Here is a 22,789-nt window from a genome sequence, read left to right as displayed (position 1 = left end):
GATCTGCAGGGGAAGAATGTTGGACTGAAAGAGAACAAACGATAAGCCATATTAAACAATTCACAATAGTAAAAAAAACACTTGAAATATAAATAAAACGGTTGAGTAGCTGAACTCCATAACAGCTCCTTTTATTTTCAAAGGTACACATTTCTCTTCCATCTAAACTCTATTTTGTCTCTTATCTTCACTTCACGTCTCCTCTCGCAGAATCTCACAGTAAAGATGTCAGAATGATGAATTATTTATTTATTTACGGGCACGGATTGATTTAAAATAAGGTAAAAACGTGCAAAGATTGTTTTGTTAGAGAGGTAATATTTATTGTTTATATTATTTATTAATATTTATTCTGCCCTAAAATCAAATATCCAACACCTTTTAGTATTAAGTGTCTTTGTAGAGAGTATTTGCAGAAGTATTGGTCGGCTCTTCTGAAAAATACATGCATTTAAAATTTAATATTTTTTAATTAATAGGTCAGCTCTCAATAAAACGTATTCCATCAAGCAGTTTTTGCTCATCTTCTAAATGTTGCAACAGTCTGGCTGCTTTAACATCTCTTCTGGTGTTCCTCCATTTGTGTGTTTACGTTGATGGATATCCTTGGCTTTTATATTAAACCATCTGCTTCAATTCAGTGTCTCCATCACCGATATTCTGCCTGTCAGATTAAGTTGTGGATTTACATCCGACGTGTAACAGCATGAATATAGGATGAACTGGGTCAGCGGCGTATGTTTGTTTGAGAGGCTATTACCGCGTATTTGGAGTCAGTTTTCTATTTTCCTTCCTACAGTAGCAGAGAAGAGCTTTCCGCCACGTCCGTCCTGACGCCTTGCCCCTCTGTCCCCCTCAGAGCAAACCAAAAGCAACCTGAAGGTGACGTCCCCGGAGGACGCGCAGCACGTCGGCCGCAGGCAGGCGTCCCCGAATGGGACTCCGAAGGGGGACGCCAAAGGCAGCCGGACCGTCCCCCGTAGGCACACGTTGGGGGGAGCCCGCGGCGCCCGGGAGATCCTGGCCATGCAGCCGCCGGACATGGACAAGAAGAGGGAGGCCTTCCTGGAGCACCTGAAGCAGAAGTACCCCCATCACGCCTCGGCGATCATGGGCCACCAGGAGCGGCTGCGAGAGCAGGTCAGTGGGTGGAGCGAGGCCTCGGGGGGGGTCGGGAGGAGGACTGGGATTTGTTGTCTTGTTTATTTCCAGGTGATGGAGTGCAGTTTGTTTGCTTTAAAGCCGCAGCAGTGGTAATAATAATTACAATGAATGTCTGACATGGTGACGGACCCACACAGGGTTTTAGAATCTTTCAGGGCATTGGTTTTGTTTCACGACCTACATACACCATCCGCATTGTTTCTACGGGGAATCAGCTGTTGTTATTGTAAAACTCATCTGTGCAATACCTGTAAAACAGCCTTTCATGATATGCATCCTGTATTATGTTTTACTGTCTACACATTCCAATGAGACACAAATGTCATTTAAATGAGTCGACCTTTTGGGAAATACTCCTTAACATAAATGCCACCAGCAGCTGGTTAGTTTGGCTTTAAGCAAAGAATCGGGCACAAATCCTCCTGTACAGTGGCACATCATTGTTTACACTCTACGGTTTGTGTCCAGATTGGACAAACAAGGTACAACACGTCAATGGATTAGTTAGTTTCTGCAGAAGCCGTACGCAGATTGTGTTTTTACTATCCACATATCGCACATACGTATTTCACAGATCATTTAATGGGACAAAAGAGATAGAAGATGGATGACAGTGCAAATTAAAAGCTTACACGCTGTATATGTCATGACATTTGAACGCCCAAGTGTGGTGACATTGAGGTATTGTTATTTCCCTCTGCGGACTGAGGTAGAAACATTGCAGCAGAACTATTTCCACCTCTCCCTTTTTCGCCGCGGGTTAAATGTGAGGTCTGTCCTATAAATCTGCCTGTCACTCTTCCGTTCCCACAGCTGCTCTGGGACACTAATGTGGTGTTTCTGCGAATCTGTGGAAAACACGCAAAGAGTTTCAAAACGACAGCTAATAAATATACACGACTCAGTCTTGTTTTGGAGCATTTACTCAAAAGAAAGTCTTTTTTTTTTTTTAAGTATAAAGCAAGTCGATGGGGGAGGTGCGAGACGGACATTCGACTCACCTGCTCATTGTCCGCTTGTTTGCTCTGGGTCAGGGGAGACAAAAGGGAGGGGGCGAGCTGGCTTTGTAGCCAAAACAATCGAGGTAATGATGAGATTGGCACCGAACAACGGGGGAGCTCCAGGCAGTGGCACGAGGCATTGTGCGGGAGGAATTCAGTGCGCCGCTCTCAGACCGGCCCACGCAGCCTGCACACATGCAAAGTGAACCCTCCTCTCCCAGGGAGGTGTTGGTGAACTCTTTGCATGGGTTATGGGTTCAGTGTTGTTACTCCGAAACCTACCGACTCAACTGTGTTGTTTGTGAGAGGGAGAGAGAGACAGACAAAGGGGGGGAGAGCTGTGTGTGTGTGTGTGCTATGCAAATGCATTATTCTATCAAGTCATAAAGTGCGTATCTTTGGGAATACTCGCAGTGAGACGTAGGATATGAAACTTTGTTGTGGGAGCGAAGGTAGTCTGACAGGTACATTCAGTTCCCAACTGGGGTGGAGACAGAGTTGCCATAGCGACCCGTGATGTCACCGCTGGAGGGGCTCATTTTACGTGTATGTGCCTGCTGGAGCGAACCGGCTGCGTGTGCGTGCGTGCGTGCGTGCGTGCGCGAGCGAGCGCGCGCTGAGCGAGTGCGGGGACGCTGCGCTGCAGAACACGCGCTGGATCTGGAGAATGTCTCGCGGCATGGCTGCGCCGGAGGAAGATGAATAAAGTTTTCACGCAGACGGAATAAACTTGTTCCAACAACAACCCGCGTTCGGCGCGCGCGCGCACGGGCGATACACGGTAAGGGGAGAAGCGACCGTCGGGAAACTTTGCGCTAAAATGTTTTCGTTTTTGCGATCGTTGCGCTTTTACGGCAAGGTGCAGTCCGCACGGGGAGCGTTTGCGCCAGCGGGCGTCAGGTGGCTGCGAACTTCCGCCAGCAGCGATCGCAAGACTTTTATTAGGAAGGACCACACAAAGAATAATAATAATAAGGGGAGGAAGAAGAAGAAAAAGGTCGCAAAGCGCAACTGATCCGTCCTCCTCAGCCATGTTTATACACGCAGCTGCTCCCCGTAATGCTAAAGAGATGCCACCAAGCGATGACTGCAGTGGGGTCAGTTTAACAACGCGTAACAACGTTGTAGGATATTGTGAGTCAAGTCTAAACGCGATATTGCGTTTACCGTTTGAGATGTTTTAATTTCATATTTCTTTAAATGTTTTCTAGTGTCGAATGACTTTTCTTTTTCTTTTAATAATAAAGATCCAGGATGACTTTTACCACGCACCGTCGTGGGTACTGGCATGTTTTCCCCCCAGAAGCTTTTAGATGGTTTTCACTCTTCATTCTGGGCATGCATTCAAGGTGTTTTTCTTATTGACAGATTTCAATGGAGTTTGAAGAGTTGCTTTTTTTCTTCTTCTGGCATCTGATTCCATTGTGCTGCCTTTGATGTGTCCAGCCAGGCGGATTTTGTTCAGTGAAGGCAATAAGAAGCCGCAGGGGAGGACGGTTTCCCTTTGCTTATGTATGAGCTTGTGCAGACAATTATGTTTGGGGTCTTCCCGGGGTCATAGATAACTTTGTTTGGAACATACTGTCCTTATTAGCGAGGGGTCATTTCGTCCGGCAGGGCTTTCCTAAGGGTTGACTTACTGTAAATAAATACAAAAAATAGATAAAACATTTCCAATTTGGGTTGTTTTAAACGTCTTTCCAGGGCCTCCCTCAGATGCTGGATCATTAAAATGAGCCCGGGAGATAAAATGATCTGTTCACGCGGATCTGCTGACTTTGAAAGACACCCCGCTTTTGAATCGATTATGGAATGAAACTCGTATGTTATTCAGCTGTGCGGAGTGAGATTTGAATGATGTCGGCTCTTGAAAATGTATCATGTCAGCAAAGAGAACACCAGACGCTGTCAGAAAGCAGACGAATTTCTGGCAACGCGCCGAACGCAGCGCCGATAAATCAGAAATGATGATTGAAGACCATTTGTCGAGTCATCTAATTCAGAATGTCAACACAAATGCTATCCCTCACTGCTAACGCACAGAGCAGAACATTGTTATCAAAGAAACGGAAAATGACACATCTATTAAAGTGTTTTTGTTTTATGTCATTTGAGCCCCGGGGAGGTGTAATTCATTTTTCTGCTTTGAGGAAGAAAACAAACAAACAAAGTAAACAAGTTGAGTGACTGATGGATGGTGCCGACGGTTCCCACGCAGGCGTAAAAGTGGCGACCACACAGGAAAAGACAACACCGGGGGGCAGCGGTGCGTGCTTCAGGGGTGAGAAAGAACCGTCTCCGGAGGTTTGAGTTACAAAGGGGGGGGGGGGAGATGCATCAAGGTCAAGCGGAGGGTTGGGAAGATGATATCGCTTCAGTCTGAAAAGGGGGAGGAGCCTGTTCCACCTAGCACGACACACACACACACACACACACACACACACACACACACTCTCACACAGACTGAGTCAGCCTTATATGAGGTACCCCTCAATTCTTTCCTGGCGTCACCCTGTGATCCTTAAACCCGGTATAAAAGCGAGTGGTTTCATTTCCTCTCCTCCTCATCAGGCCCGCAAAGACCTGGATCCCACCCAAGGGAGATGAGATAATGTCCCACCGGCTCCGAGCGCCACCCATCCCCCCCCCCCTCTCTCTCTCTACTGTGCTCAGGGGCTTTGCAAAACACAAACCGAACTGCTCGACTGCAGACACACACACACACACACAATTCCCTTCTTCCGCCCCCGTGTCACTGTGTGTGTGTGTGTGTGTGTGTGTGTGTGTGTGTGTGTGATGAGCTGTGACTTGTGAGGCCCCTGGTTTCTCAGTGAAATGGTCATGTACAGCTGTCTGCAGCTGTGGCCACCGGACAGACAGACAGGTGAGAGACCTGTGCATTCGTCCGTCCGTCCGTCCGTCTGTCCACCCCCAAACTGTGATAGTCCATTGGCCGAGGAGAGCACGGACACAGCCGTGCGAGTCATAATTGGCATATTATTTCCCATGTCGACTTGCAGCGTCGTTGCATTATTTGGTTCAGCGTTTCAATGCAACAATCGGAACTTTAAAATACGATGTTAATACAATGATAATAATCTTGTTTACGAAGTCAATTCGTACACAGTTAAAGAACTGTGAACTCTCCCTACGGGTCTTTCCGAGGCTTTGCAACATTCGGTCGGACCCCCACATACTTCTCCCCGTGGGCTCCCGGCCCTGCGCACTCTCACCAAGGTCGGCCAGATAACGCCGGCTCCGAGCAGGCACCGCCTCCCCGCACGAGATCGGATCAAAGAACAGGGAGGGTTTTCTTTTGGGGAGTATAGTCTTTTTTAACTAAACTGCAAAAAGAAAAAATAATCATTCACTGTCTTTCACTCAGAAGTATTAATGCAGAAGGAGTTGACGGGACGGATCTGGTGAGCGCACGCGCGGATTATTGAGCACCGGCACATTTATACCCGTGTGATGGTTTCACAAAGGAGCTCCTTGTCGTAGCCTCTATTGCACCTTGTGTCTGAAATCACACACAAGCAAATGCTGTGTGCAGCAAAACATCTGCTTCCAATCAAAGTGACCATCAGGAGCCGGGCTGTTTTTAGTAGCTTCTGCCACCTCTGCATGAAGTGACACTTTGAGCGCCACTGCGAGTAACACAAACAAGAGCCACAAGGTTAATGACGGGCATGCATTGACCTGCCAGTTAATAGGGGTTATGTGCTGGAGGGGGAGGGGGGGGGGGGTTTGCAGCGCCCCAACAGAGAGGACAAGTGGTCCGTGGAGCGGCGCCAGTGCTGTGTCTAATCCTGAGTGTCGGGGGTGGGGGCTCTGTGAGGGGGGGCTAAGCCGCTCTGACAGAAGGCCCTGATGGACCTGCCTCTGATCACTGCTGATAATGAGTCAAGCCAGACAGAATTTTACCCACAAACGCAAACGTCGGTGGGTTAATCAGACCAGCTAATCAGGTCTGAGCTCTTTTTGCAGTGAACCGTCCTGCAGCTTTTTCCCCAACAACAGAAGTCAGACTTGTGCTCCGATATGTTGCTGCTCGGCGGATGTCCGTGTGGAGGATCCTGAAATGTTCAGATCCCTTTGACAGATTTCCAGAGAATGGAGGTGAAATGTCGAGGACCTCTTTAACCTCAAGCCCTTACATTCCTTTGGGTGCAATTAAGGCCGTTCCTCAATACAGTAGTTGCAGCCTGAGGGACATTCTTTGACTCGTCTTATCACTTCGGGTCGTCACTAGTTCCCGAGCCGTGCAGCACTACACCGACGTGGAAAAACAGAGGTTTGAATTTAGCAGTGCAATGCTGCGCTGTATATGGCATGAGATCCATTTCATTTGCCTCCACCCAAAGCTCTCCACCCTTAAATGCCAAGTCCCTCCCAGTAGTTCCCGGTAGTTTGGTTGGTCCTTTATGTTCCTTTTAGAACTTGAAGGTTGCCCTCGGCGACAGGCTCCCTGGCATCGCTGCCCTGCTTTGTTTGTTCCACCAAATGATGCCAGTCATTATGTTACATTAAAGTCATTTACTTTTCCGAGCAGCTGTGCTGATGGACCAAATGTCCCAATAATGGAACGCTCACGCTGTCGTGTTCACGCCTTTGTGTGTTTGTGTTGCTGACCTGCTCACAAACGGGGGGGGGGGGGGGGGGGTGGGGGGGGGTTGTCCTTCTTCTCTCTATATGAACCTTTTCTATCTTTGCATGCAGTCTGACATCTGGAGTCCACATTGGGGCCAAAGGTATGAGCCTAACTTCAAAAGGCAAATCCGACCCAGAGGCACATCGGGATGCGTTCACACCACTGACAGGACCTGCCCCCCCCCCTCCAGCATCTGGCTCAAACCTTATTCTGATCTCCTGTGCTTTGTATTATCCAGTTGGCACTTGGAGACACGGGGGTGGAGCGTGGTTGTGGAGAAAGAAAAAAAAAAAAAGCGTTGGCAGTAACGTGGCTCAAAGTCACACTTTGCTTTTCACGATGTTAAACACATTCTCAACAGACGGAACAAGAAAGGCGTTTCTTCTTTAAGACGACACCTGGAATATGGGTAAGTATACAGCGGGAACGTATATGTTTTAGGCATTACTATGAATCAGTCATAAATTAGATTAGTTGACAGAAGTGGAGCATTTGCGGCAGTTAATCACTGCACCTCCACCACGGGTTGACGCCATAATCCTCCTCACCCACGGCCCGGGTCTCTGGCAAACAGGTTGATGTAATTTGCTGTTTCGCACTTTGCAGATGGTGTTAATGGTGAAAGAAACCGGTCTGGTCAGCTCATTGCAGAGTAAACTTATGCCCAGTGTTGTGTTTCTGCCACACGAGTGCATTCTGTTGTTTATTGACAGTTGAGTTAGAGTTTCATGACTTATCACATCAGTGAGTCACCCAGAGTTTAGAGATGTGTGTGAGCAATGTTTGTCGTCGTTGTTGCCAGAGGTCAAAAACCGGTCACGTTATTACCGCCAACGAGAGGAAAAAACAATGAATAATTATAGAAAACATGGCGTAGAATAGCCTTTTTTTAGGGTTTAAGTATAAAGTAAACTGTTGCTGATCACTTCGAAAATACAGAAGCCCTGGATGCATTTCTACCAGGCTAAATAAAAAATGTATCACTAATCACTTATCTGAGAAACTCTCCTGTGGGGGAGCGGGGTCATGTGGTCTTCGGTGGCTTGTTAATAATAGCAAAGCCATTATCGGGGCTCGTTTTATGGGACTAAAAAGGAGACTTGGCATTTGACAAAAAATACTATGATTTAAAACCAGCCGAGACTCCGCGTACGTCGCCATCCAATCGAGGTGCAAAAAGGTAGTACTAGGTACTGGAATCAGGCCACTTTGATCGCATTAGATCAAACGTGCGTTTCTGCGTGTGCAACATGATGTAGAGGATGCGGGGCTCCGGTTTCTCAGGAGGGAAGAAAGCCCTCTTTGTGTCGGTGACCACAAGCCCGGAGCCACACACACACACACACTCACACACACACTCACACACACACTCACACACACACTCACACACGTTCTCAGAAGGTGATTTCTTCCGGAGACGGGCCGGGTTCACGTGAGGACGCGTCGTATAAATGTGCCGTCCGAAATGTGACCATGGCTTTGTCCGCTGTGTACATGTGGATGGGTGCTGTTTTTGTTTCATTATGCAGGGATCCCGTGTGTGTGTGTGTGTGTGTGTGTGTGTGTGGGAGGTTATTCTGGGATAATTTAAGTGTTCAGAGGTTAAATTTGTTTTGCTCGTGATGAAGGGATTTTAAGAACAGGTCTTGACAGATCCCACCTAGGTTGGTAAATAGTTTTCATGTGTTTATTTGGTAAGAGAAGACAGCGAGCGAGGAAGCTTAATGCTTGCACTTTCGTAGGTGTGTGCAAATCATCGCACGCAACACCAGTAAACGATCCGTCTTGGTCCGGGCCTGTCTTTTTGTGTCAGGCCTTGACTTGACTGTGTGGCTCAAAACCGTTTCAATGAAAAAGGGAATACTGGCAAAATGAATAGCTCTTAATAATATTGTACTGTTATACTGTAATATTTTTACCATTGGTATGCAGCGTTGTTATTTGGATTTGTGAATTGTGTTCATATGTGCTGTGTTTCTCATCTTCTCCTATCGTATGGTCATTTCTTCACTCTCCAGCCATCGGACGGTGAGGTGGAAGCTGAGAATATGTGGCACGTGGATTAGTGTTTGAGGCGCCGATTTAAGATGAAACGCATCGGAAACTCCATGCAGCTTTAACGCCGTCTCAGGGATACAGTTTCCTTCTCGTAGGCTGCTGGAAAAACCTGAAAGGAAGAAATATTTGAACTTTGTGATTCGCGCCGACGTCCCTCAACCTCAAGCTGCGCGGCCGCGCATTACGTCAGACATGGAAACAATGACTCTCCCTCGCTGTCCGCCGTGTGTGGACTGCGTCTGCTTGTATTGTGCTGTTGGAGGGATGTGTGGTGGTGCGTGCATTAGATTTAGGAGGGAGGGGGGGGGGGCATCCGCTGTGAGTTACAGCAGAAAGGGAAGGGGGACGGGGGCGTTGTGCAGAGCAAGCGCTACCAGGGCTAAAATAACAGTGGAGGAAACGATCCTGTTTCCAGTCACCGCTGGAAGGAGATTTCCGCTGGTCTGATAATGGTAAATACTGCGTTTCTGCTTTTAAAGAACATTTGGAACGTGATCTCTTCGGTATAAATGTTTTCCCACTTGTTAAACCTCGTGTGGCAAGTCGGCTTTCCCACTCCGCAAACTGCCACTGGCCGATGTATCCGATTGGTCACGCAAAGTTGACTTCGGCAACCTCCGTCACTCGGGAGGAGCGGGCGACGTCCGCCGGTGACAACCGCGACTAAGTCGCGCGCGGGCGAGCGGGTGAAATCGATTGGACGGCGTTGGCTCAGTTGTTGGAAATGTCAGTGTGCGGGAGAGATGAGTCGTCTTGCACACGCAGCCTCGTGTCTGTTGATATTTGCTTGAGTTCGGTCGCCAATGTGATGTTTTACTAATCTTCCCGGATATTTCCCACATGTTTTTTTGCTTGTAAACTTTTAGACACACAGAAACCCTCCGGCTTCACCTTCACTGTCGGCTTCGACTGTGGATACTATAAAATCTTCTCCTTTTTAGCACGCTAATTAACGAGCTGGCCCGTTTCTGAAAGGTCATCTGGGGATTTGGATGGAGGGATTAAAGAAGGAATGCATCAGGGGAGGGAGGCAGAGCGGGATGCGGCAGCAATGAATGGAAATGGATGACTGGGGGATTTTGGTATAATGTCATTAAGGCTAGAGGAGACAAAGGATGATGGTCCGTACACAGACAGCATATGGACAGAGCGCTGACTGGTAGACTGACAGGGGCTTTGTGAATTAAAGTCCATTGAGTTTCATACTCACGGAAGTTCCGATTTTTGTTCAAACCTGTTTCTATGGAAAAAATTACGACACACAGCACAGTTTCTTAAGGACACAAATTCTAAAACTCCCTCTAACCCGGCGCTTATAAGAGGAATAGCTCATCAGATCATTTAAGTGAGGGTTTAAACGTCTGCTGTATAGTGTTTGCCATACAGATCCGGCCCGGTAATTACAGTTCGCTCTGTTTCCGCTTCCCAGAGCTAAGGCCAAATTAGCATCTTAAGTGAAAAGCTGTGCTCACAACACTCTAGTTTGTGTTTAAAGCCACACAAGCTTCCGACCTCCACTCGCGTGTTTACATTCCTTCACGTCTAGAAAGACCATAGAATGAGTCAACGGAGCCTGTTTGTCCGGTGACCTGCTCATGCATCTTAAAAGTAATATTTTTCCTTTTTTTGTGAAATGTGAATAACATCTAAAGTTGTCAGGGGGATTTTTTTTTAATGCCACTGCTCTGAAATGAGTACGCCATCATAACCACAATTTTGTTGATTTCATAAGAAGGTAGGCGCCAATCAGGGGGCTTTGTGTAGACTTGCGGGTGCGTTGCACGATGCTCTTGCAGACATGACCGACACAGCCGGCTGCTGGTGGGAGCTGCCATTAGTGAAATCAGGATTTCCTTTAATCAGCCGTCACGGCTCCCCGTGTCAAACTATTTGTTAAGGAGCTAAGACGGGATGGGGGGGGGGGGCACCTGATATGACTTCATCTGTTCTGCTTGGAGAAATTGTACAATATTATTCCTGCGGTCTGCAAATGGCTCCGTAAAGTTTAACACGGGTGCGAACGAGAAGCACCCAAACTTGCGCGCTCAGCTTTGCCTGCTCAGGTGCGGAGACGCTGAAGTGAGATGATGGTGCTGCGAGAAAGCACAAAGTAACGTCCGAAGAATTTGTGCGTTTTGCGTTTATCGCCGACATACAAACACAGACCTGAGCTTGTTTGTCAGGCCGCTGTAGCGTAAATGTTTTCAGGATGTCCTGTGTTCAGGTCCGATTTTCTGGAACAATGGCCTAATTCACTCATGCATGCGCTCAGTCCCTCTTTGTATGCCTCTGTTTCAAACACACACACACACACACACACACACACTTATGCATTTTAACCGATTTCTTTCTTTCATCTCTTTTTTTTTTTGTACAAGCATTGGTTTTTGCTTGTTCACATTACACATTTGACACGATGCTGCCGTTTTCCTCTATTCCTGCTCCAACACACTCCAACCATGATGACATGTGTGACAACTGTGACAACATGACTACATTGGCTGAAGCACTTAACAGGCAACCCGCCATCCTTCTGCTGGCCATTTTCTGATTTATGACACTTGCAGGATCTGTTTTATAGACCCGCCTTCCTTGTCAAGGGGGCTCTTTTCATGACTGTGTAACCTGTCATATTCCTGTGCATAATCTGCCGGCGTGTCAGTCTAACATTCACCGTAGCTGTCAGCCCGCAAATGTGGCGTGCAGAAGGAGCGGCTGCTGGAAAAATGCACAATCACAGGCTGCATATGGTCTGGACCGAGGCTTGGGAATCAACGGTGGAATGTATTATAGGTGCGAGCGGGTCGAGGCAGGTTTTAGGGCGTTAATCAGCAGTTAGCCCGCATTCCTCACATCTGGACGCTACAGCGGGAAAAGCGGGGACAGAAAGTGGCTTTTTATGCAGAGCTGCTTGGCCATGTCAGAAGTAGCCGGTGTCTGAAAGGCAACCCCACCGTGCATGCATAAAGGGGGGAGAAAAGAAGGGGGAGAGAGAGGAGTTCATCCGGACTAAGCTGTTGACCTTTGGAGGGGACACCTCATTTGTCAGGTGTGGACTGCTGTGGAGTGGTTTAACTTAATTACCTCTTTCCAGAGGGAGGCAGAAGGTCTCATTTGCAATTTCCTGCACTTTTATATGCTACTGCTTCCGCTTTAACTGTCTTTTGCTCCTCCTGCAATTATTCTCCAGCTGTCACACTGTGTTTGTTTAGTGGGATTTGCATACTGACACAAAAAGTTAACACAAGTTGCTTTGACTGCAATTCGAAGGGTGGTTTATCTTATGACACTTGCGTGGAAAGATAGCAATAAATTGATACCACAGAAGCTGGTGCCACAAGACAGTTAACCTAGCTTATCATTAAGTCGTAAACAGGTAGCAAAAATACCTAGCGGCTATTGAATTCTTGCAATTAACTCCTAAAATAGGGTATTTAAGTAAACATTTATACAATCTAGAGGTAAAATGCAGGTCTTTCTATCGGATCGCACTGCTGGACCAGTGTAGAATAATGACTAACTAGGCGTGGCACAGGAGCATAGGAGAAGCTCTAGAAGAGCAGTGTGCACCCACCACCAATGGATGCGCCCATAAATCATTCAGTGTTCATCTTAAATTTCCCAACACATGTCTGGTTTCAGGTGACCCGTCAACTGCGTGTCACCCCTGATCATTATGTATTAACAGTTTATGGGCACATTCATATTCATGTCTTTTTAATCTGCGGGTGCTGCAAGCCGAAGCGTATTTTAATGGAATCACAGGACAGTTGTTGAGTGATGGCTCAGCAGTTTTGCCTGCTGCGTCAGGCCGCCGCCTAACAGGAAAATGCCTGCACACTATTACTCAACAAATATCATGTGTGGATGAGAATAATCTTTTATATTCATGACGGAAAATTCATGTATTAAGTGGTGCAGTTTTGAGGATTTCTGCCAGCACTCGATAAGCTCAAAAGAAAAGCTTATAAAATGTTGACTCTCTGCTGTAAAATCGTGTGACGACTAAATCTACAACTAGGTTCTGCTTTCAACCTCTCTCCCCTTCTCTTTGGTCTGCTGTTGGCATTGATTTGTTTCCATGGTTCCTCTGTTTTGTTTGACGACCATTTATTCTTCCATCTCGCCCTCCCGGTGGAAACGTCTTAACCATTTGCTTTTTACATTTATTCTTCTCTCCCGCTTTTCTCCCATCAGTCTGTGCAGGGCATGCTCTCCTCCCTTCGCTCAGAGCTTGACATTCAGAGGTACTTGATGAAAATCCAGTTGCCTCACAGAGTCAGTCAGCCTTTCATCTTATCTGCATCGTGCCGATACGTGTGTGTGTGTGTGTGTGGTTGCATGTATGCGTCCTCACTAAAAACGGCTGTGTGACCATGTTCCCGACCTTTGGGCTTCCAGGCACACTTGTCTGGCTGCCAAGACGAAGCAGCTCTGGCTATTAAAGCTTCCACAAATGTCAACTGCACTTAATAATAAAAAGCGTCACCGATACTGAGGGAGAAGCGCATGGTGTGCATGCAGGTGTGCTCCGGATAACCTGCTGGACCGGCCTGGTGTCCCCTGCTGCGTTAGCTGGCTGACATTACACTTCTGCCGGGGACGGAGAGCATTTCACAAAGAGCCCAGTGTTCACTGACCCCCTCGGTTCCAGTCCCACCCAGTCCCTGTGGTACAGATCACCTTACAGGCCCCTCTGGTCTCATTGTATCAGTTGCTCCTGATGGCGTGTCGTGTGGATCGGATTACCCAGAAGCCAACTGATCTTCAGGTCTTTGATGACACAATTCTGGATCTTTTAATCAGTGGTAAAGAAAAACTGGGGGTTTCTGTTTGATCTCTTTCGGTTTGTCAGCATACAGGTTGGGAACTGTTTTATAGCCCGGCTCATTCATTCGTGCAAATTAAACCTGAAAAAGCTGAGACTCGCGTATAAGCGTCTTCGTGCTCGATGTAACGTGCTTGTGTGATAGTAATGAAATGGCTTAGATTAGTGAGCATGTATCTGTGAAATACAGTATTTACGTGTCCCTTTTGCGCTTGTGTGGTTTACTTAGTTTAGTTACATTGATAAAACCCTGAAATGCATCATATCTAAAAAAGTATTAGAAAATGACAATGCTTTTTTTTCTGTTCTTTCGTGAAGAAAAACCTAATGCATGTCTCATTTTGTGTGCCGAGTGTCCCCGGTCTAACCCTCACCGTATCGTGTTTCCATGTCCCTCCCCCTCCAGAGCAGAAGCCCAAAGCACGGCCCACATTCCAGCATCGGCGACCAGGTTGACCACCTGTCCCTGGCCTCCCTGGATTCGCTGGACGCCATGTCCGAGGCCGACTCACCCACAGCCTTCACCCGCGGCAGCCGGATCCGTGCCAGCCTGCCCGTGGTGCGATCGACCAACCAGACCAAGGACCGCTCGCTGGGTACGGCTTCTACGAGGCTTCTGGTTTGACGAGTCAGTCACTTGGGAAAACTGGATCAGGCTTTTCTTTCACTTCTGCCCCCCACGCCCCCCCAAACTGCCACTATTGATATTAAAGGCTCAGTCCTTGATGGACTTCGGGTAAATTGAAGTAATTCTTAATACCTACTTTTTGCAGCTCTTGCAGCACAACTTAAGAAGCCTCTTAAATAACTTTTAACCACACCATGAGCTCACCGTGAGCTTTCTCTCCTTCCTCTCTTCACCTCAGCCCATAGCGCCGCTGTGATTAGAAGCCATTCCCTCTGCAGTGAATCCATCCAAAAATTCCATCATGTCCCTGACAGGATTAGAAATGTGTCGTCTGTGTTGTGCAGAATGAGGTTGCTGCATTAAGGCGAGAAAGTTGTGGAAGGAGTTTTGAGAAGTTCCCCAAAAAAGTTTAGTGTAGAGTGTGTGTGTGTGTTTTTGTTTTTTTCCCAGGAGAATATTCTTCAAATAAAAGGTAGCTCAGCTCTGCATCCGCCGCTGGATAATAGGAACGCGTGTGAAAGGCGCGCCGTTCGACCAAAGGGAAAGTGAATGAAACCATAGGGTGCCACTTTTCCACGCTTTTTTAGCCCGTCGCGCCTCTCGCTCTGCATGAGAAGATGCACAACAAAAAAAAAACCTTTAACGGACCGGCTTGAACACACACACACACACACACACACACACACACACAAAAATACACACATGCCTGTTTTTTCCCTCTAAAAAACCACCAGGACAGGCCATCATGACAGTGGGGGGTTATGGTGTGGTAAAGGGGGAGGAGAGAAAAGGGGGGGGGGGTACAGTGTCCCTCCCACAGCCTCTCACGCACAAACACACGCAGGCACAACCTGTTCTGGGTCCCAACGGACATGTGGAGCTTTAGTATCCTCATCTAGTACGGTAGTAGTTACAGCGGGGGCTTTTCCAGAGCATCATAAGACCTAACAGAAAACAGGAGATCCTTAAACCCCCCTGATGTGAGTATCCGATTGCACCCAGCGTTTGGCTTCAAGCGTGTAGTATTTATTCATTCAGTGGTTCTAATATTGCTTTTTTTCTGCTTTTGTTTTTTTGATGATATCGGGCAGCACGTAGTGTTGTTTTCAGGATCGGGCTTATTTTTAAGATGTTGTGTCCCACTGCAATACGGACCGTTCTCAAAGTTGAGGGAGTGTGCAGAGCTTTGCCCATTTGGTGTGGAAACCCACTGGCCGCTTGCCTACGATCCTGAGTGAAACCAGGCGCTCGGCGAAGTAACGCGACTCTGCGCTAGAACGCAGCTATTCGACATTTCTGCTGCAATTAAAACTTGTGGATTTAAGAAGTTAAAACTTCACAACGCAAGTTTGATCAATGGCGCTTTGTTATCAAACTCGTTCGCTTTAATTTCCAACATCTGGATGCAAACTAGCTGACTGTTAAAATGGCCGCTCTCAGGGGAAGTTATTTTGCAAATTGACACTTTGTTAAGTTCTTACTACCCAGAAACCCAGACAGACCAGAAAGAGCAATAATAGACTCAGCATTTTTTATTCCCTGGATTTGCCCTCTCTCTGTCTCACCCTGTCTCGTGGAGCATGTAGGGTCTTGTATAATATTTCCCCAACATCTGGTAGCTTTTACTGCCTCCTTTCCTTTTATGGGGTTACACCAAGTAAAACCATTCCTCTTTTTCTTCAATCCAGCAAATGTGAAAGTGACTTTGAACTGACGGATTTGGGTGAATCTCAGATTCTCATGAAGTAAGACAAAAAAAACACGTCAAACTCCTTTGTTCTTTTCCACTAACGTTCCGTTGTTGCAAGATGGGATCAATTCAGATCTGTGCCATGCAGCTTAGAGCAACGACTCCGAACAGAACTGTCATCTTCTGTTCCCTGATGTTGTTTATACAAGTGCAAAATGGGCATGTCAATACCTCTATTTTGGCAAAGCACAGTACAGAGGCCTACCCAGAGCTCCGAGGTTCAGGCTTTAGTCTTTTTGATGCACAACGTGCACTTTTCCACCCTGAGCTTGGGCTGCAAGGGCTTGATGGTATCAAAGGAGCACCAATGGAAAATGTGTTAAGAGATCTTTGGGCGTTTGCATCTGCACTCAGCGGCCATCATCAGAAGCAGCCGGCTGTGTTTTCACAGGTCAGGAAAGGCATCGTGTGTTCCGTTATCAACGCGTAAAAAGTTTCCCAAAAATACCGATTTTGACCAACGTTTGTGGCCTATATTCTTAGAAATCAATCTCTAATTTCAGTTACTAAGTCGATACCTATAAACAGACATGGTCATCGTCTTAAAAAACCTTTTAAACTGTAATAAGCATCCGCCGTCTAACTGCCTTCGATGCCAAACCCTTAGTCACTGCTTACGATGTTTAGGATTTGTTATAGGATGATGCATTCGAGGGAGCGGCTTTGTGCCGAGTTCCCCCGGGCAGCGTTCAGGCTAACCAACCGACGGCCTTGCTCTCCGCCTGCAGGTGTGCTGTACCTGCTGTACGGGGACGAGACCAAACAGATCCGCATGCCGAACGAGATCACCAGCATGGACACGATCAGGGCCCTGTTCGTTAGTGCCTTCCCGCAGCAGCTCACCATGAAGATGCTGGAGTCGCCCAGCGTCGCCGTCTACGTCAAAGACGACATGAGGAACATTTACTACGAGCTGGCGGATGTCAGGTGAAGGCCATTGAACGTGAAGGCCGAATAGTATTGGAGCGCTTGTAGTGTGTTTTGTCGGTTTATGTTAACGTTAAAGAGGACACCCAAGAATTTTGAATAGTCTTCCTCTACATGTCCTTTCCTTTTCCCTGCCTGAGAGCTTCCTGTCCAAACTTCCCCTGCGCAGGAGGTGTCCCTGGCCAGGAAGGTTTCTTGCCTCCTCTTTCCAACACGTTAAAACTTGGTAGAAAGAAATGCATTTGGACATGAAGCCCTTTGGCAATATGTCACAGATGTTCTGCACCCAAACAAACTGAAGAGCTCTCTTAAGAAACTTGGAGGATATTCCTGCCTGTTGTCCTCTCTTCACTAAAATGACTTCTATAAGAAGATTTTATTCCTGTTTTTGAGGTATTTCTATGCTTTTCACAAAGCAGTTTTCAAAACAAAAGTGTGTAGTGATTCATTCATTCATTCTTTCTGGTTTTGCATTCGCCAACTTATCTTTGCAAGTTAATTTTTTCTTTTAAATATATTACTCCTGAAAAGATCAGCCACTTCCACTTTATTTTCCGGACGTCCTGCCCTAGTGTTTGTGTGTGTGTGTGTACATTATGACTCATTCTTTATCAGGGCTGTAATAAAGTGTCTTGTGATTCTTAAGGCTTGGTTCAAGCGTCCAGGGTACAACAGCGTAGTGAGAGTGAGACCAGCAGCAGAGCGAGCGCACGGCTCCCTGTTCGTACAGCCGGGCCGCGTTTTAACGCCGTGTTAATAGATGTCTCGAGAGATTTTAGAGGAAATGTCACACGACAGAGGACTGTCGCAGCCTTTGTCCGGGTACGTGCCCTTGGCAGGGCTGAGGGCGAGGCTGAGATCCAGACTGCGGGAGGACCGCCCGCTGTCTGACGGCGATTACTGGGCTGCCTATTTACCGCGGGACACCTCTTCCCCCTACAGGAACATAGCGGATCACTCCTGCCTGAAGGTCTACCACAAAGACCCGGCGCAGGCCTTCAGCCACGGGCCGAGACCCGCCAATGGCGATGCCAGGGTGAGTACCTGAGCGACACACGGCCGGCGAAAGCGATCCTCGCGAACAGCAGGAGACGACCAGACTTTGTTGCAGATAGAAGAGTGGGGCCCGGCCTCCAGTTCTTCTCATTGTCACGTCCTGTTTGCAGTTAAGGGAAGGAATGTCCCCCTGCCTCTCGTTAATCTGTTTAGAGGGGGGTCTCGTATTGTTCTGGCGGGGGCCCGCGATTGGGCCTCGCCTGCACGCTCTGGTGCAGCTTGCTTAAGGAGCAATTTAACTCAAATCTCTCGGCTACCTTTCTTGTTCACTCGTTTTTTTTTTTTTTTCCCCCGCTGATGTAACAAAACTAAAGCCCCAAAGAGCCCTTTCCCAAATGTTCCTCCTCAAATCCTCCTCTCTAATCCACCTGACCCTTCATCTAAGCCGCTGCTCCTCTTTATACTGAGGATGCAGTGCTATTGTGATACTGCAAAAACTATATTAACCGTGGTTATGATTCGATTTTCACATGCGATTTGTGTCACATAAGTTTGAAGTGAAATTGATGACATTTAAATAAATGATGATGGTTTAAAAGGTCTAAATTCAGAAATTGAGGCGCTGCAGAGTTGTTATTTTTTTCTCTCTACTGCTGCAGGCGAGTTGCTTCTCTATAAAGAGGTCCTTCAAGGAGAATTGAGTAAAAGGCAAAAAAAAGATACAAAAGAAATGGAAATGAAATAGTTTAAAGAAGGGAACATTGCAAGCAGGCCACAGTAGAAGAACCGAGAACATGAATCGCGTGAAGCAGCTTTCCACATTCTTTAGCCATCGCTTTTGTTTTTTTATACTTTCTACAGAAGTGCAGATTTAATATCTGTGACACTTTCTGAATCCGCAGGATTGAAACGTAACGCGGGGTGAACTGAAGTGCTTCAAGCGAAAGAAAGAAGGCGGCTTTACAGTGCAAACACTCGGCAGGAGAAGATCGCTGTGATGAATAGTTCTGTCATTGTTTAACCAAGCAGCAGTTGACACAAAGATACAAAACCTTGCTGTGGGTGTGGAGGCCGAGCTGACGAAATGACACGAGACAGGACCTTTCACAGAAATTATTTAGATGACATTTGTTGCATTACTCCAAAACTTGGTATCGCTATCCTCCGGCTGCACATGTCAGCCATTTCTAACACTGACACAAACGGAGACGTATTTCCCTTCTTCTAAGCGTCGTCTCTATTCTCGGCTTCTGTGAAGCCGGGAAAAAGATTAAGAATTTGCTTTTAATAATGTAACAAAAACCCTGGCGCTCAAAGCAAAAGGGCCAATACTACGACTACTGCAACCGAATGAGCTGTTTGTTATTCAAACACCTTTTCTGGCGGGTGAGTGCGCTTTGCACGCAGGAATGCCGGCTTCGGATCGGATTTCAAGCAGCATCTGCAGTTAGCTCTGTTATTGTTTGAAGCTTTCTGGCCAAATAAAGCTGCCCCTGCTTATGAATTCTCATCCGTCAGTAACCGATTTAAGGTAGACAGACGTATGCCTACACATGAAACCGATCATTATACAACATGGAGAATAGGCGGCAGACTGAGGAGGTATTTTCACGCATTGCAGCCTCTCTTTTGTAACTTTTTATTGAATGAAATGGCGGCCAATTGATATTGATCTCATGTGGGGATTGTACCAAAAGCAGTGGATTCATAGTCATAGAATAGTCAATAATGATAGAAGGGATATCATGTACACATCGCAGGAGGAGATATTGTTTCAAACAGAGGGTCAGTTGTTGGCCTCTAACCTCTGATCGGATCTCCTAGCAAACAACCTGCTGTTGGTATTTATTCAGAACTTAAAGTTGAACGTTTCTCATGTTTTTACTCACTATTATCTTCTTTCCAACACTATCGTGCACACATCGGCACAGCTCGTGCAGCCAGAGAGCCCCGCTATTTAAATTGTTGACACACTTTCTGCAGGCTCTGCAGTTTGCAAATCATCTCCATCGAGGGGACTTGCGTGCGCGACCAGACGCGCTGCCCTCATTATTGGAAGTTTTGAGCGCCGAGTGAAGTCAAACTCAAACCAAATGTTACTCAACACGACTTTGCGTTTGTTTTTCAAGCGTTTACGCCTCTGTTTTGTCTCAAAGCAAAAAAATGTAGGCATGTTTCGCAGAGAAAGTGTATTTTAGGGCGGGTGAGTCTTCCCAAGGTGTAACATCTGTTTGGGATTAACAAGTTATGCATTTTTGGCTAAAATTGTTGGCAACGCAGTCAAAGGCGTTATTTAGGGCTCCTAAATTCCTGCACAAGAGGGCAACTTTTATTTTTATTTTTGTGGCACCTGGGGTAGTAAAAGTCATTAGGTTTTGATAATGTGCTGCTTTCTTGTTGCTGCAATATTTAGCTGTGAGCTTTTACTGCCAGCATGTTTCTTTTTTTTTGTCCTTTGTTATCACAGCCAAGCCTGAACCCTTTGCTATTATACCCCATCAGCAGTGCTCGTTTTCCTGTTTGAACACATACTTATTTCACATACACACACACACACACGCAACACACCCACCATATTGTTCCCTATTGCTGTAATAATCTGGATAAGCGCTGACAAAAAAAATAAGGAAACACTGAATTGGGCCAAAACTCTAGTTGCATTCCGTTTTCACTCGTCCTCTTATGCAATCGTAACCCATGAGTCATAAGTTGAAAGAACAATTGCTTGTCTGTTTGACAGTAGACGGTAGGACAGGAAGTAAGACTGAATGGGATTTAGTCGTGCATGAGATGCTGCTCAGCTCAGTGTTATCAAACCCATCCGCTCACATATCCACACGTTGTATTCTTGAGAGTGCATTTGATGCAGATCGGTGGACTTCTCTGCCCTGATTGGCTCTTAGTTTATATTTAACTTGACAGATCTGCTTGAAAATGAACCAACTGCCTGGGAGGTTATTATGCAACCTCTTATTAGGAAAGCCTCACTCTTATCACCGCTGGCAATCGGATTAGTCGACAGTAAAAGAACAGACCTGTTTACCCAGGACTTTCAGCGAAATGCTGTACTACATCTTAGAATAGTCTATTTTCTTGGTAAATTGGGTTGGATGGACGTTTTTGTTTCGCTGGCACTTTAGTCCAATAATAAAGGATATATGTAAAATAAACAGTGACTGAAGCCAAAAAGCAAAATCGGCAATAACCCGTTGGTATGTTTACACGTGTTTAAGAAGATCTCTATGTGCTTTTGTACTTTTTGCAGATGCACAGCGAAACGATGCATGCCGTCCGGGACGGCCCGCCCCCTCTGCGGCAGCCCCACGTGGGTCCCCCGTCACACCACCCCATGCAGGGAGCCGTTCCACCATCTCCCCACTCCATGCCCCCGTCCCCCTCCAGAATCCCATTCGGCCCGCGGCAGGGCTCTATACCTGGCAACGGCACTATCCCAAGGGACCGGCTGTCCAGCGCCAACGCTCCGGCCCGCTCCAGCTCACCGTGTCCCAGCGCCATCCTGGAGAGACGGGATGTCAAGCCGGATGAGGACAGGGGCGGCAAAAGCCAGAGTCTACCAAGGGGAAACGAGAGCTTGTACGCAGACCCGTACTTGCTCCAAGATGGAAGGATGAACATGGCTGCCGCCCACGGACCACAACCCAACCCTGGGATTGATGGCACAGATCACGCCATGGGGGGATTTCACCGCGCCTCCATCCGCTCCACAAGCTCTTACGGCGGGCCGAGCCCAACGGACACTATGGATCACCCCTCTCTGTACCGCCAGAAGTCCAGGAACAGCCAGCTGCCTACTTTGGGCTCAAAGACTCCTCCCCCATCCCCTCACCGGATGGCTGAGGTACGGATGATTGATATCCACGGCGGGCCTCCTCATGGCGGGCCTCCTTATGGCGGACCTCTTCACGGTATGCCTCCTCATGGCGTGCCTCCTCACGGTATGCCCCCTCATGGCGTGCCTCCTCACGGTATGCCCCCTCATGGCGGACCTCCTCACGGTATGCCTCCTCACGTCTTGCCCCCTCACGGCGGGCCCCCTCACGGCTTGCCACCTCACGCTGCACCGCCTCACGGCGTTCCCATGGAGAGAAGCTCACCCGTGCGGCAGTCATTCCGGAAGGAGGAAGTGGCGGGCACCAAGCCCCGGAACAACATGGGATCACCTGTAGTTCCGGACCTCCAGGGGCCCATTGCTGTTGCCAGTGAGCATCAGACCCGGTAAGCGACGCGGGGGCCGGTGAGCTTGTTAAAGCTACGATTAAGACATTGCATTGGATGATAAACTAACGGCATCCCAGTTCCACCCTAACCATGAGCGGCTGATTTTCAATCCCTTGCTCTGCCTGTTCTAACACCCGTGACCGAGTCAAGGTATAAAATATAACCCCCTTGGCACCGCCTTGGGCGTCGTGAGCTGCACATTCAGAACAGCAGACTAATGCACGTGATTATGCGTTTGGTTTGTGTATACAACCAGTTTGCTTGACTGACTTCTCCCAGACTTTGGAGCCAACCGTGTGGATTATTAAATAAACTTGTGTAGCTAGAGACCGCACAAATCCTGCGTATATTTTTCTGTTACTCTGGGACTATTGTTCTAACAACAAACCCTCCGTAGACTCTATTCAGTCTGGATTATCCAGCAGATATTTTGGTACCTGGATTAGGTTTATCCACTCTGACTGAGAGCACATAAACATTGAAAAGGGGGGGATGCTTATCCCCTTTGCCAAACGTGCTTTCCATGTGCGTACCAGAAAAAACATTG

At 47.3% G+C, this 22,789-nt stretch overlaps 1 protein-coding gene across 35 annotated transcripts in view; it reads left to right on the top strand.

The window, feature by feature from the left end:
- The window catches only part of kiaa1217 (KIAA1217 ortholog), a 78,768-nt gene that overhangs the window by 41,529 nt on the left and 14,450 nt on the right, over nucleotides 1–22,789 (top strand). For 18 of the 35 annotated variants that reach the window (XM_078095917.1, XM_078095936.1, XM_078095910.1 and 15 more), the window contains exons 2-7: nucleotides 860–1,140; nucleotides 13,072–13,152; nucleotides 14,109–14,298; nucleotides 16,809–17,007; nucleotides 17,950–18,043; nucleotides 21,269–22,239. In XM_078095917.1, the coding sequence (XP_077952043.1) occupies nucleotides 860–1,140; nucleotides 13,072–13,152; nucleotides 14,109–14,298; nucleotides 16,809–17,007; nucleotides 17,950–18,043; nucleotides 21,269–22,239 (1,816 nt within the window). Of the gene's footprint in view, nucleotides 1–859; nucleotides 1,141–2,575; nucleotides 2,947–7,076; nucleotides 7,226–9,119; nucleotides 9,327–13,071; nucleotides 13,153–14,108; nucleotides 14,299–15,146; nucleotides 15,311–16,808; nucleotides 17,008–17,949; nucleotides 18,044–21,268; nucleotides 22,240–22,789 lie in introns of those variants that run through there. The other 17 variants (XM_078095919.1, XM_078095940.1, XM_078095939.1 and 14 more) reach the window with 7 other exon arrangements.

The sequence above is a fragment of the Gasterosteus aculeatus genome, chromosome 21, assembly GCF_964276395.1.
Source record: "Gasterosteus aculeatus chromosome 21, fGasAcu3.hap1.1, whole genome shotgun sequence".
In the NCBI taxonomy this organism is placed as follows: Eukaryota; Metazoa; Chordata; class Actinopteri; order Perciformes; family Gasterosteidae; genus Gasterosteus; species Gasterosteus aculeatus.
Note: the sequence above shows the minus strand (reverse complement) of the source record. Positions and strands in the feature narration are given on the sequence as shown.